This window comes from Oncorhynchus mykiss, chromosome 6, assembly GCF_057628025.1.
Source record: "Oncorhynchus mykiss isolate SJ-2025 chromosome 6, ASM5762802v1, whole genome shotgun sequence".
NCBI lineage: Eukaryota > Metazoa > Chordata > Actinopteri > Salmoniformes > Salmonidae > Oncorhynchus > Oncorhynchus mykiss.
The window spans coordinates 63,190,313-63,204,646 of NC_143027.1; the positions used below are offsets into that span (position 1 = coordinate 63,190,313).

The 14,334-nt window shown below is 44.5% G+C and overlaps 1 protein-coding gene across 21 annotated transcripts in view; it reads left to right on the forward strand.

The window, feature by feature from the left end:
- tjp1a (tight junction protein 1a) overlaps nt 1-14,334 on the forward strand; it is a 184,794-nt gene that overhangs the window by 14,330 nt on the left and 156,130 nt on the right. For 4 of the 21 annotated variants that reach the window (XM_090238484.1, XM_090238489.1, XM_090238491.1 and 1 more), the window contains exon 1: nt 11,738-12,248. The exons of 13 other annotated variants lie outside the window; for them this stretch is intronic. In XM_090238484.1, coding sequence (XP_090094610.1) covers nt 12,154-12,248 — 95 coding nt within the window. In that variant the 5' untranslated portion in view covers nt 11,738-12,153. Of the gene's footprint in view, nt 1-11,737; nt 12,249-14,334 lie in introns of those variants that run through there. 4 more of the 21 variants (XM_090238482.1, XM_090238490.1, XM_090238486.1 and 1 more) reach the window with 1 other exon arrangement.

The window sequence follows — 14,334 nt, forward strand, 5'->3', positions numbered from 1 at the left end:
AGTTCATGGGCTCATGCATCGGATCAAAGTTTTTTGTATTAAGGAGCTGCTCACTGATGGCACAGTTTCATGACATGCCCTCTCAGAACGAAGACAGTGGTATCGCCGTGCTAGATAAAAACATGTAGTTATTTTTCTAGATAATAGCTATATACATCATGTCCAAGTCATATTTCAGTCACAGCCAGGTGCAGTGGGGTTATAAATGTTAATAGCATAATATTTATATAATTTTTAAGGCAATTTGCCAGCCAAGTGCCCAAATGTGAGTTTAAAAGCTTCTATACCCTAAAAGGGTTCTTCAGCTGTCCCTATAGGAGAACCCTTTGAATAACCCTTTTTGGTTGCAGTTAGAATCCTTTTGTGTTCCATCTAGAAACCTTTCCACAGAGGGTTCTACATGAAACCAAAAGGGGTTCTACCTGGAACCAAAAAGGGTTCTCCTATGGGGACAGCCAAAGAACCATTTTGCAACCCTTTTTTCCAAGAGTTGTCACCACAAGTACACTTGTCCTGGTTCCATTATGCATCACCGTATGTTTCTACACCTGGCGGATCCTCCTTAGTCAGCCAGGGCCCTGTGGAGGTCCCCTGACCCAGTACTGCCATGCTTGAGTTTCTGAGGACCTACTTACTGCAGAGAGCACAGGATGGATTCTGCTGCTAAACCCACTGTCTGTCAGACACGCATCACACCACCACCCATTATGCCCAGTCATTCCTCTAGCTAAGTTTGAATGGAACTCTTTTGATGGCTGTTTTTAGCAACAACTGAAGGTAGGACTCAGGCTGACATCAGGGAACTGTAGCAGTTGAAATTCTAGCGTGAAAAGTAAACTGTTAACCCTCGTTATTGTGTTAGAGAAGGGAACAAGCTGATAGGGTTTTTTAAAGCACCATTAGGCTAAATAGGTCTGTACTTTGGGACAGTGGCCTGTCTCTGTGGGACCTGGTTTCAGAGCTGAGTGCAAATGACTCAGATCAGGGACATTTATGATTGGATCAGTGACCTGTCCGTCAAAGCTTTTAAATCTTGTTAATGAAAAGACCTTGATTAAGGGGTGAGGATGAAGAATCTGTTGCCCTCCAGTAGGGTTCTATGTGTTGTGAACCCTGGTTAATGGCGGATGCTAGGTCCTGTCTAGGCGCTATATGTGAAAGGTCAGATAACATATGGATAGATGACTGACAGCTCTGAGGCTCCCTCCCCTGGGCTGTGTCTTCAGCTCACAACAGCAGCAGATGGAGGAGGCTTTTCCGCAATACATAGGCTAGCTCACTGAAACGATAATTTAGCAGCACTATATCATTCATTTAGTTTCAGGCTTTTAATTTCAACTTGCCTTTATTGTGTTATTTCACTTCAACCTGCCAGGGATGTTTTAGTTCAATGCTTCATTCCATCCATTGACTTATCTTCTCTATCTCCTTGATTAACTCCACACACCTCCCTTGGATCCGCTCAACGTATTAAGCACATTTTTTGGTCGGTGTAGTTCAACTCTAAAGGTGCCTCTCGCCCAGAGACACCCCCAGAGCTTTAATCAACTATATAGATGGAACCACATAAATGGGAAAGTCTGTAGAGCGGTAATATCGTGGCTTACATTTTGTACACTGAATTATGCTATTACTCTACGCTGTGATGCTATTACATTATGTAATAGGCTTAGTTCTGTCTTGAGTGAGAGAGTCTAGAAAGCTTTTAATTGCTTAATTACATTTCGCTACCATGGTAACTGTGTGTGGTGTACGTTACAAGGGCTCAGGGCTGTAGGTTTGTTATTGCTGAGTCCTTCCTTTGCCGTGTGGATAGTGTTCAGTGTGCTCTTCACTATGCCGGGACAGTGTTAATGATGCAGAACGTATCAGCATACAGAAGCCCCAGCTAAGCCCATCCAGACTGTCTCCTGTTTCCCTGGCTTCTGATCTTTACGGACGCCCATGGTTGAGGAGGAGAGACGGCTCCAACACCCTTCTCTCCCCCCACACACACACCTCCAGCAGACAGGCAGTGCAGTGAGGGGAGAGGTGCTCTCTTCCGTTGCGGTGCTGGTTCAGGTTTCCTCTGCCTCTGGCTGGGAGCACTGGGTTTGACCTTGACTCTGGCCCTGTAGATCAGATCTGCCCAGTGCAGCAGAACCACACCCCTTGCTCCCAGCCCTCTGTCTCTGACAAGTCCTGCCTGGCCTGGCACACGTTCAGCCCACAGCACGGAGAGGAGAGGTAAACACAGGAAAAAAGCAAAGGGATATCAAGGATATTCCGTCTTTCCCACTTACTCAGCATGAGCATGTGGGTGTGAATATATCTGCATAAATGTGTTTATTTAGAGAGTGAGACCTGGCTGGTCCCCAGAGACCTTAAAACCAATGTCAATGTGGGAAAATGTATTGTGACTTCTCTCTCTTTAGCTGTGCTCATATCAAATCTGTCAATGTTTGTGTGCTTAGTAGTTATTGCATGCATGGGCCCACCTCTCATAAGCCTCTGGCTAGAGGTGAGTACGGCGATGCCTTAGTGCTCAGTAGGGGGTGAAGGCGGGTGTGGGAGGGAGCGGTGCCAGGTTTAAATGCACTCGTTGAACTATTTTTGCAGTTATGTAAGAATTACAGCCATTACATGAAGTCTAGGCGAGCGCGCGCACACACACACACACACTTGTTTTTCAGTCCTCGTGGGGACCTAACATTTATTTTCCTAATCCTGAAACCTAACCCCTAACCCTAATTCTAACCTAATTCTCACCCTTAACCTAACCCTGAAGATAGAAGAACAAGACCACACGCACACACCCTTCAGCCTTCCAGAGGGAAGCCGTCTGATAATTTAACCTGAAGGCTTCAGACTTATTGGAGCATTGTGCCATAAACAGCACATGACTGACTGTGAGTGCTAGACCTTACTAAAAGATGTGTAGCGTATTTGTGTGACTGACTGGTGTTGCATCAGAAACGGTGGTCAATAACAGACCCAGCTAGCTATCCAGTTGCCTGGCGTCAGGGTGAGTGACAGTAGCGGTGATTGTAGCTGGGCCAGACTCTGGTCTGCAGTGATTACTACCTTCTCTCCCCCTCTTTCACGTGGACAGTTGAGAGCTCCCGCTGAGACATTTATCCCCCAGCTCTACTGGGCCCACTCAGGGATGCCACTCACTTGCTCTCAGGAAGAAGTCTCAATGTGCCTGACTGACAGGGGCTGACTGATACGGAGTGATTGGTCACATGGGCACGACACTGTAAACATCACAGTTGTGGGAGTTTTTTTTTAATACATATATTAAGCCTATATTAATATTGTTTCTGTATTTGCTTTAAAGATTGCTTTTAGCATATTTCCCCCTGGCCATTTGGTGTCATTTTTATAATTCAATGTGAATGTTCACATTCATTTGAAACCTTGTTTATGTGTGAAGCATTGAGCCAGCATCCTCACAGCTTCCTGTCGGATCTCCATGGAAAAACAGTCAGATCAACAGCTCCCTCTCATTGGTTGAGAATGTGATCTGACATAAGTCACTCATGCCATACTGATTATTTTTGAACTGTACAGTATTTCAGAGTGTTTTCTCCTAAGCTCAGAGACCTTTCCCAAAACCTGTTTTAGCAATTACTTTCACTGCAGTGTGTTTCCACCTGATCTGCTGAGGCCTTTCATGGGGCTCTTAGGAGCTACACAGACTTCTAATGAGAAGCTAGCAGTCTTAGCTTTTATGGGATTTTTACAGTCTTACCCAGTGGGTTATGGATAGATTTTTCTCCCCTTTGTGATTTTGCTTCAAGTTTCCTGACCTATTGGTCTTTGACAAGGGATACGGTTCCATCTTAGGCAGTTGGTAACAGCTTGCCTTTGGCACATGGGTTCTAAAATAGGGGTTTTACTTGCTATAAGAAACCTGTGATTGACCTCTGGCTGGCAATATCTTTATTTTGTATTGCTGCGCTATAGATAAACTACTGGTATGGTAGTGTAGTGTAGTTACCTGTTAAGTGTATCTTTCTGACTGGAGAGTGGATGCTCCGGTGTGTGTGCATGCTCCCCTGTTCATCATTGACTCAGCATATTTGTGCTGTGATGCACTTAGGGGGAAAAGTCTGAACCAGACAGCTTCTTAAAAAACAGATGACCGAGGAGGAGAGGGCAGATGTCGAGTCCTGCTTCACTGCCCTGCTGACTGGATCCACGCTGTGAGCCAGTTTCCCCAGCCTCCTGCTGTCTCCTACCTGCTGCCTGCAGTCTACACCCGGAGCACTGCGACACAGCCTCCTGCCTGGCTGCCCACTCCACCTGGCATCCCTCCTCACACGGAGAGGCCTTTTTCCTCTCAACTTCCTGCTTCTCCCCTGAAGCTGGAGCCATAAATCACAGCCAGGCCAGTGCCTCATCCTCAGCTAAGCCGTAGTCCCTCCTCCTAGCTAGGCCTGCCTGCCTCACCGTCCTTCTGGCCCCTCTCCACCAGGCCTCCTCCGGGACCAGCCGCACGCACGCGCACACACCAATGGAGGTTGGTAGGAGGAGCTATAGGAGGATGGGTTCATGGTAATGGCTGGAATGGAATAATTGGAGTGGAGTCAAACTTGTGGTTTCCATATGTTTGATACCGTTCCGTTCATTGTATTCTAGCCGTTACAATGAGCCTCCCACCAGCCTCCTCTGCCACACACACACATACACACACAGTCCTCTCACTGCCTTTCCGCCTGCAAAAAATCAAGACACAGTCAGACCACAAACACAGAAAAACAGTAGCGAGCAGAGGAGGGAAGAGGCTGAGGAGGACAGGCGGAAGTAGTGGGCACTTCGCAAACACTGTTCTGTTACATTTGTATACATATTACATTACCTGACAGCCCCATGTAATGTTAAAATGAATATGCTCCACACGTCCTCTGTATGCAACTTCCATGCTACCAGTGCCTCATGTTCACTTCATTATACTCTGGCATGTGAGACAAATAGCATGTACGGTATGCAAATGGTAAATTGCGTGTCAGCAGCCCCATCTCTGAATAGAGAGGAGATGGAGGGCCGTGCAGGCTTCCTGATGCGAGGCATTGCAGGGGAACGTGTGTGTGTGTGTGTGTGTGTGTGTGTGTGTGTGTGTGTGTGTGTGTGTGTGTGTGTGTGTGTGTGTGTGTGTGTGTGTGTGTGGAATGAAAGCAGCACTGCAGTGGAGTGTTGAGTTACAGCGATCCTCCATGACTGCAGTGACATCAAGCAGCTGGAGGCTTAGACTGTCTGTCTGCCCTGCACTGCCTGACTGCAGAACGTGCCACACACAGTTAATGTGATAACGGCTACTCTGCTTGTGTGGCTGTTTATGTCCATGTCTCCCTTTGTGTGAGTTATTGTGTGTGTGTGTTATGTTTACAGTGTAAGTGTTTCTCTATTATGTGTTTGAGCGAGAGAGAGACTGGTAGAGTGTGAGAGACTGTAGTTCAAGGCTACAGATGTAATCTTGCTGCAGTGGGTCATGTGATTAATCATGGTCTAGGGCCAGTGGATAGTGTCATTTATGGCGAGGGATAATCAACACATTAGATGGGTGCTGCCCCTAGTGGAAATCTCAATCTTAAACTAATCCAATATTCTTCAATTCCACTCCACAACTGCAATTATGTTGAAGTGTGACCACTTTAAAGCTACAGAAACTTAAATGGATGTGATTGTGTGCCCTCTCTCTGCCTGATCCTGGTGGCATGTGGTCAGTGGGCAGGCAGACTGCCTGTGTTTATCTGAGTTAGTGGAGGCTGGGCTCTGTCACCTGTGACTGGGAGGTGTAGGTGTGCTGGGCAGGGTGGGGAGCAGCGGAGAAAGAATCTGCTGTGGGTCGACTTGTGCATCACCTTGCACTTCCCTTGACGTTGTCCTCTCTGTCTTCTACATGGTTGCAACCCAGGTCATTCTCCTGTTATGGTGCTGCACTCGACAACCTCAAACCTTCCACAGTGTGTGTGTGTGTGTGTGTGTGTTGTTTGTGTGCATTTTTCTGTTTGTGTGTGTACAGATCTGCTATTTTAATTTGATCAATCTGTTGTTGCAGAGAATTTTCCTGCACACATCAAACATTAGGCTATAACAAAAAATATATATATTCTCCCTGACTGTCTAGTTTTTATTTTGGTGATTGTTAGTTTTTAAAGATTATATTATTAAATAATACATTGCTCATATTATTAAATAATACATTGCATTATATTTTCTACATACTTTATATTTGGTTTTAGTCTTTTAAGTTTACACTGAAAATATTTTACCATTCCGAAGTAAGAAAATATGATAATTCAAAAGAAAAAAAAATCTACATTTTTGGTGGCCAAGAATTAGCAATAGATAAATGCATATAGGGGAAACATTGGACTTGATTTCCTTATGAACAATGTATGTAGATAATAATTCACATGTATATTTCTGCAGGATTATTTTCCTGCTGAGAGAAGCATGGTCAAATTAAGATAGCACACCTGTATATATATGTTGGTCATGTATTAACAGTTCCATTCCCTGAAGTTCCATTCTGTCTGAAATAAGCCTAAGGAGACAGGAAGTCAGAAAGTGAGATTTTGGCTGTGGACAGTTATTTCAGTAGGACACCCCTCTGTTCTTCCAAAAACAGAAAGTGGTGCTGACAATAGCAGTTTCATTTTGACCTTCCTCACCAGCTGTTCGCCAGCTTGTACATCCTGGCATGAACTGTTGTTCTAGTGCTTTTCATTTATTTATTACATTTAATGATGTTGTGGTTTCCTGGCTGGTTAAATCCATACAGTAGGGTCTCAGATGTTCTTCTTGCAATCTTATAGCCTATAGGCTGAGTTGGTTAGGCTATTGATGTAATAACTGTAATATCTTGTGTTTCACCGAGTCGTGGCTGAACGACGACATGGATAACGTACAACTGGCTGGGTTTGTCATGCATTGTCAAAATAGAACAGCTCCCTCCGGTAACAGCTGGTGCACAAAATCTAATATTAATGAACTCTCAAGGTTTTGCTTGCCTGAGGTAAAGTATCTCATGATAAGCTGTAGACCACACTATTAACCTAGAGTTTTCCTCTATATTTTTTGTGGCTGTCTATTTACCAATGGCTGTCCACAAACCAATGCTGGCACTAAGACCGCACTCAACAAGCTGTATAAGGCCATAAGCAAACAAGAACATGCTCATCCAGAGGTGACGCTCCTAGAGACATTAATGCAAGGAAACTTGAATCCGTTCGACCTTATTTCTACCAGCATGTTACATGTGCAACCAGAGGATAAAAACTCTAGAACACCTTTACTCCACACAGAGAGACGCATACAAAGCTCTCCTGTCACGTTCGTCCTCCTCTTCATCTGAAGAGGAGAGGCGAGAAGGATCGGAGGGCCAAAATGTGGCGTGATATGTGTTCATGTTGAATGTTTAATTAAAGAAAGTACTGACACTGCATACAAAATAATAAACAAATGACGACCGTGAAGCTACAAATTAGACCTGTGCTGACACAAGCCACTAACATAGACAATCACCCACAAAACCCAACACCAAACAGGCTACCTAAATATGGTTCCCAATCAGAGACAATGACGAACACTTGCCTCTGATTGAGAACCATATCAGGCCAAACATAGAACTAGACAAACTAGACATGTAACATAGAATGCCCACCCAGCTCACACCCTGACCAACCAAAACATAGAAACATACAAAGCAAACTATGGTCAGGGTGTGACATCTCCCTCACCCTCCATTTGGCAAATCTGACCATAATTCTATCCTCCTGATTCCTGCTTACAAGCAAAAACTAAAGGAGGAAGTACCAGTGACTCCCTCAATATGGAAGTGGTCAGATGACACGGATGCTAAGCTACAGGATTGTTTTGCTAGCACAGACTGGGATATATTCCGTGATTCTTCCGATGACAATGAGGAGTACACTGGCTTCATCAATGACGTCCCATAGTGACTGTACGTACATACTCATTCCAGAAGCAATGGATTACAGGCAACTTCCGCACAGAGCTAAAGGGTAGAGCTGCCGCTTTCAAGGAGCGGGATTCTAACCCGGAAGCTTATAAGAAATCCTGCTATGCCCTCCGACAAACCATCAAACAGGCAAAGCATTAATACAGGACTAACATTGAATTGTACTACACTGGCTCCGATGCTTGTCGGTTGTGGCAGGGCTTGCAAACTATTAAGGACTACAAAGGGAAGCACAGACGCAAGCTTCCCAGTGACACAAGCCTACCAGATGAGCTAAATTACTTCTATGCTCGCTTCAAGGCAAGCAACACTGAAGCATGCGTAAGAGCACCAGCTGCTCCGGATGACTGTGTGATCACGCTCTCCGTAGCCGATGTGAATAAGACCTTTAAACATGTCAATATTCACAAGGTCCCAGGGCCAGACAAATTACCACGACGTGTACTCCGAGCATGCGCCGACCAACTGGCAAGTGTCTTCACTGACATTTTCAACCTGTCCCTGACCGAGTCTGTAATACCAACATGTTTCAAGCGGATCACCATAGTCCCTGTGCACAAGAACACCAAGGTAACCTGCCTAAATGACTTCCGACCAGTAGCACTCACGTCTGTAGCCATGAAGTGATTTGAAAGGCTGGTCATGGCTCACATTAACACCATTACCTCAGAAACACTAGACCCACTCCAATTTGCATGCTGCCCCAACAGGTCTACAGATGACGCAATCTCTATTGCACCCTAAACTGCCCTTTCCCACCTGGACAAAAGGAACACCTATGTGAGAATGGTATTCATTGACTACAGCTCCGCATTCAACACCATAGTGCCCTCAAAGCTCATCACTAAGCTGTCCCCTCTGTATTGGCCAGGCACAACTCCAAACCATCATTAAGTTTGCAGACGACACGACGGTGGTAGGCCTGATCACCGGCAACGATGAGACGGCCTGTAGGGAGGAGGTCAGGGACCTCTCCCTCAACGTGATCAAGACAAAGGAGATGATTGTTGACTACAGTAAAAGGAGGGCCAAGCATGCCCCCATTCTCATCGACAGGGCTGTAGTGGAGCAGGTTGAGAGCTTCAAGTTGCTTGTTGTCCACATCACCAATGAACTATCACGGTCCAAACACACCAAGACAGTCATGAAGAGTGCCCCTCAGGATACTGAAAAGATTTGGCATAGGGTCCTCAGATCCTTAAAAAGTTCTACAGCTGCACCATCGAGAACATCCTGACTGGTTGCATCACCGCCTGGTATGTCAACTGCTTGGCATCCGACCTCAAGGTGCTACAGAGGGTAGTGCTTACGGCCAAGTACATTACTGGGGCCAAGCTTCCTGCCATCCAGGACCTCTATACCAGGTGGTGTCAGAGGAAGGCCCTAAAAATTGCCAAAGCCAACCTAGTCATAGACTGTTCTCTCTGCTACCGCACCACAAGCGGTACCAGAGTGCCAAGTCTAGGTCCAAAAGGCTTCTTAGCAGCTTCTACCCCCAAGCCATAAGACTCCTGAACAGCTAATCAAATGGCTACCCAAACTAGTTGCATTGACACCCCCCCCCCCATTTTTACGCTGCTGCTACTCTCTGTTTATTCTCTATGCATAGTCACTTCACCTCTACCTACATGTACATATTACCTTAATTACCACGACTAACCTGTGACCCCGTACATTGACCCTGTACCCATTGAAGGAATATTTTCTGCACAATAGCCTATCCATATTGGCATCTGATATATACCCTACCTTGCATCAGACCCCTCCTCCCTCTCCCAGCCAGGCTGATGGGCGGTAATGTTCCTCTGCAGTGACATGCTTTAAGAGGAGGTAGAGGAGATTGTGGCCCAGCTTAGTCATTAAGAATCCCTTCGCGCTTAATGAAAGATTACTAACTGTTACGTCTAGTGCCCTGGCCAAATTTTCCATTTGAGACACAGACCTCTACCATCCATTTAAAACAGGCCATCTTGCCCCATCCCTCAATGTGATTGGACAGGCACTTTGTTTACTCCCAGAATACAGCCCATAGACATACAACGGAAACAAAATGGCAGCCATTCACTGGCCCTGAATTTGTTATTAGCCAAGCAACTGCACGTTTTATTCTTCTATTGTCAACATGTCATGTTAGCATCTTAGTATAGTATGTGGCAAAATATGTGTACGTTGTCAAGGAGTGCGGTCACGTGTGTTTTGCAAAGCAGAGGATCACTGGTTCGAGCCCGGTATGTCTACAGGGACAGTGGAAGAAGATATACTGTTAGCACCACACTGACGTCAGTTTCACAAGACGTTTTGAATATTTCATATCCAATACTGCAGTATGTAAAATTCAATCATGTTGTTTTTATGTTTTGGTGTATCCAGTCCAGTGGCTGTGCTCAAATGAATGAGCTGTAGGATGACGCAGAGACTTGTTTAACCTTTAAAGGTTAATGGTCCTTCCCATGAGGCCTAGCGGTTCTGAAACAGTCCCAGTGCTTGGATCATGAACTCAGAGATCACAGGGCTGCAGAGAGAGAAACGGTATCTTACACACATCTGACCGGAAAGGGACACGCCTTTTAAGTCTAATGTTCTGTATAGTGTTTTCCACCTCTTGTTGTATCTGAAAATGTAGATATGTTTACTGTTGCTTAGAATTGGACATTGAATCAATGTGAAAATAGTGGTCCTCCCAGAGATACTGGGATCTTTTGGCCTTTGACTGCTGACCGCTTGGTTTGACCTCTGATTCTTATGAGATGAGATGTTTATGTAAGACTCTTGAGCAGGGATGTATCAGAAGAGAATAATAGAGGTGAATATATCTGTACGGGAAAAAGAGAAGAACTGTCTCATTATGAAGATGGTTTGTTTTTCTGTGTGATGAGAAACAGAAACGGTATACAATAATCTGTGTGCAGTAGGCTTGCTAATCTAACTCAATCCACTTTAGATTCCTAATCATCTGTAATCTGGGACCAGACAGTCAAGGATCTTTGGTTAAGGGAGACTCCTGCTCGTTGTGAGTCAGGACAGAAAAACAATATAGAATCTTATGTTTAGGACAGTAATAACAAAAATTTAGTATTGTGTTCATAAACCACTTAGAAACCGTTTCTGTATTCAAACGAATGTTACATTCTCCTCTCTCAAATCCCTTTCCCAATTAGCCTTGTTGTTGAACTCTATTTAATTGAGCCAGTGATGGGATAATGGTGAATGCCTTTCAGACCTCAGTAGGAGCAGGGTTTGGCTGACTAAAAAGATTGAGATTAAAACAACAAGGTCAGTAGGTAGACAGCTGTCACAGATGAAGCAAACCCCGTTTTTCAGTTTCACTTACTGCCTTGTTACCTCCAAATGCAAGATATAGGGTAGGAAGAAATATTTAATGATTTATGTTTAATTAAATATAGTGTAGTTGATGTGATCAACATGTTGATAATATAATGTAATTACGTTGTGGGAGAAAAATATGTATCTTGTTCCCGCCTACCTTTCTTCTCTGCTGTCCTTCCTCCTCCCCCTTCCTTTCAGTAGGTATAACAACTACCGGTCTGGGAGCAGTTCAAGGATCAGCCCATTAATCAAGTTTTTATACAGCCCTTTTTATAGGTTTTAATTATGAACCCTGTGTTTGTTCTGAGAAAACAAAAAAAACTATATCATGCACCCAAATGAAATATCAAGATCTATTCATTGGACAAGAACCCCTCTCAGCTCTACATGCACTTACTCACTCTCCCTCCCTCCCTCCCTTTCCCTCCCTCTCTCTAACGCCTCTCTTCCCTGCTCTTTCTCGTTAAACACACGCACAGCACACTCTCTCCTACCTCACACACGGACATTTGGGTGCCGCTGCAGCATTTTGCTAGCTAGAGTTTTTTTTCCCAAAGAAAAGTGCCTCTAGGGCGAACAACAAAACAATGTTGTGGTCCTGACTAACATTGAATGGATAAGCCATCTATTCTTGAGCACTAATGAGATTAGGGTGTCATTGCAGACATGGGTTGCAGCGGCATGGTACCTTTTGTTGAGCTCCGTGGGGAGTGTTTTCCCTGTCAGTCCTTCAGCGCTGGAAATGGCGTTCTGATGCTGAACAAGGAAGACGCGGTGCAGGCGGATGCCAGCGAATAGAAATTACATGTTTTCCATAAACTGGTTTGTGGTGTGGATTCCTAGTAGTGGTGGACAACATGAAGTACCAGAAATACATAACGGTGATACAGATGGCTATGGGGGTGACTGCCATCAACAGAGACAATTGCATCCCTCCTAAGAGACAGATGTGGTGAGTATGGATTTCACCGCGCGGGGAACAGGGGTGATGCTGAGGAGAGGAGAGGAGGATAGCGTTGTGTATGTACAGTCTACCGTATCAGTCTTAACTAATGACAGCGGAGAGGAGGACAGAGAGAGGAACCACACAGCCATTGTGCTTGTGCTCCGGCTGCACAATTTGCTTTTTAGCTTTGTTGTCAAGGAGAGTGGGAGTCTCTCTGTGTGACATGCTTAGTTAGGGTGAGCAGCAGCTGTTTGCGGAAGTCAGCTCAAGCCTCTCTCTTTGTGCTCAATGTTGCCACGGCTGTGGTAGTGGGCAGGGAGGAAGATTGTATGCCGGTATATGTTGTATTTGTGTTTTCTGGGCAGGGGGATTGTTAGCCAATGCCGATACATATTGTAATTCCACTACATTCCAGTTGTATCTGTGCCTCTGTTTTTGGAGAACTAGTGGTGGCACATCCCTCTCAGAGGAAGAAATCACACATTTACTGTGATGCTCTAGAAAGATCCAGAAAAGATGAAAGACCAGGTGAAACGGAGTCATAAAGGCATTGTTATCTAGACACAATGTGTCAAAATATGTCAGAGACATTATATTTTAGTCTGATGAATACTGTGTGGACTCGATTCTGTCTTTGTGGCATTTTTAATTCCAGTACATTTGCCTTTCACACAGTCCACTTCCTTCTTCCTCATCATGTCATTATTACCCACTTGTTAGAAATGGTAATACTACCCTGTGAAATCTGAATAATTATTGCTATCATCATTTTTTGATCTCTGCATCTAATTCAAATGAATAGCGTGAAAATATGTAGCATGAAGCATGATCTCCTTCTGTTATTAGTCATTGTTCAATACTACTGTAAAACAGGAGTTACTGGTGCATAGTAAGCTATATCACTGGGAGGAGTTCCTGTTGATGGGTGCATCTAATCATCAGAACCCCTGTCACGCTCTCTGTGGTGCCTACATCTCAGCCTTCCCACCTGTCTGTTGATAACCAGATTGACGTATAATCTAATTTACCATCCATCCATTACACAGAACACGATTCGTCCATCCAGATGTGACCACCATACTATATTCACTTTACCTTATACCTCAGTGGTTTAGTTCAGTTCAACCTATGGAAACATGGAGTGGTTCTGTATTATACTGCAGTAGTCACGGTAAGACCATGACAAAGCCGTGTCAACTACCTTTTGTTTGGCTGTTCTCCTAAACCCTTTTACTTAGTGTCTTAGTAACCACCATATCATGAAATCAAACCCTTACTGCTGCAGGAAAAATAAAGAAAATCAAAGTAAATAAGTAAATTAATCAGAGTAAATAAGAAAATCAATCATTCTAGTAGGGAATCAATGGAAGGGATTGGTTGGTATTTATTTCTTCTGCCAGATCGCATGTGCACTGTTTCCTCATCTGTAATCCACACAAATGACGTTAAGCATGTGACATAATCCGGCCAAATTCAGTGGTATTAGTCTTCGATGACAAACAAACAGTGGTTTATTGTATACGATCTAGCAGAGCTCATTCTGGGGAATGTTTATGAAAACATTCCAATTCTGAGAGTGAAGAAAATTCCAGATCAAGCAGTCAAAATTTCTCAGATTGGGAGTGGGAAGAATGTTTTCTATTCTAGAATGTGTTCATCCTTTCTTTGTGTGAATGCTGTCACTAGTGTTGAGAGAGCAGCAGCAAGCACTGTGGTTCTTTTTTTGACACTGCTCCCTTAAGAGAGGCGGTGCGGTGGATCTCAGGGTCATCCCATCCCGTGGTGGGGGGAGGGGGATACCCATTAAAAGGAGATTACGATATTGCCTGACGGACCGATGGACATGTTAGATGCCCCAAGCAGAAGCCAGTTAGCCCCTGCTAGGCTAACTTCTTGTTTTGTATTGAGTCATTGGCCAGAATGATTGTAATCTCCTCTCAGCTGGTTTATCGCACTAAAGTGAACTAATTAAATTGGGTTTATTGACTTGTGGCTGCCCCCATCCCTACCCCCATCCAGTGCCTTCACCTCAAGGGGGTGGGGGGCATTTGAATCAGGCATCATTCAAGATGGTTGTAAGTGGGTTTTCATA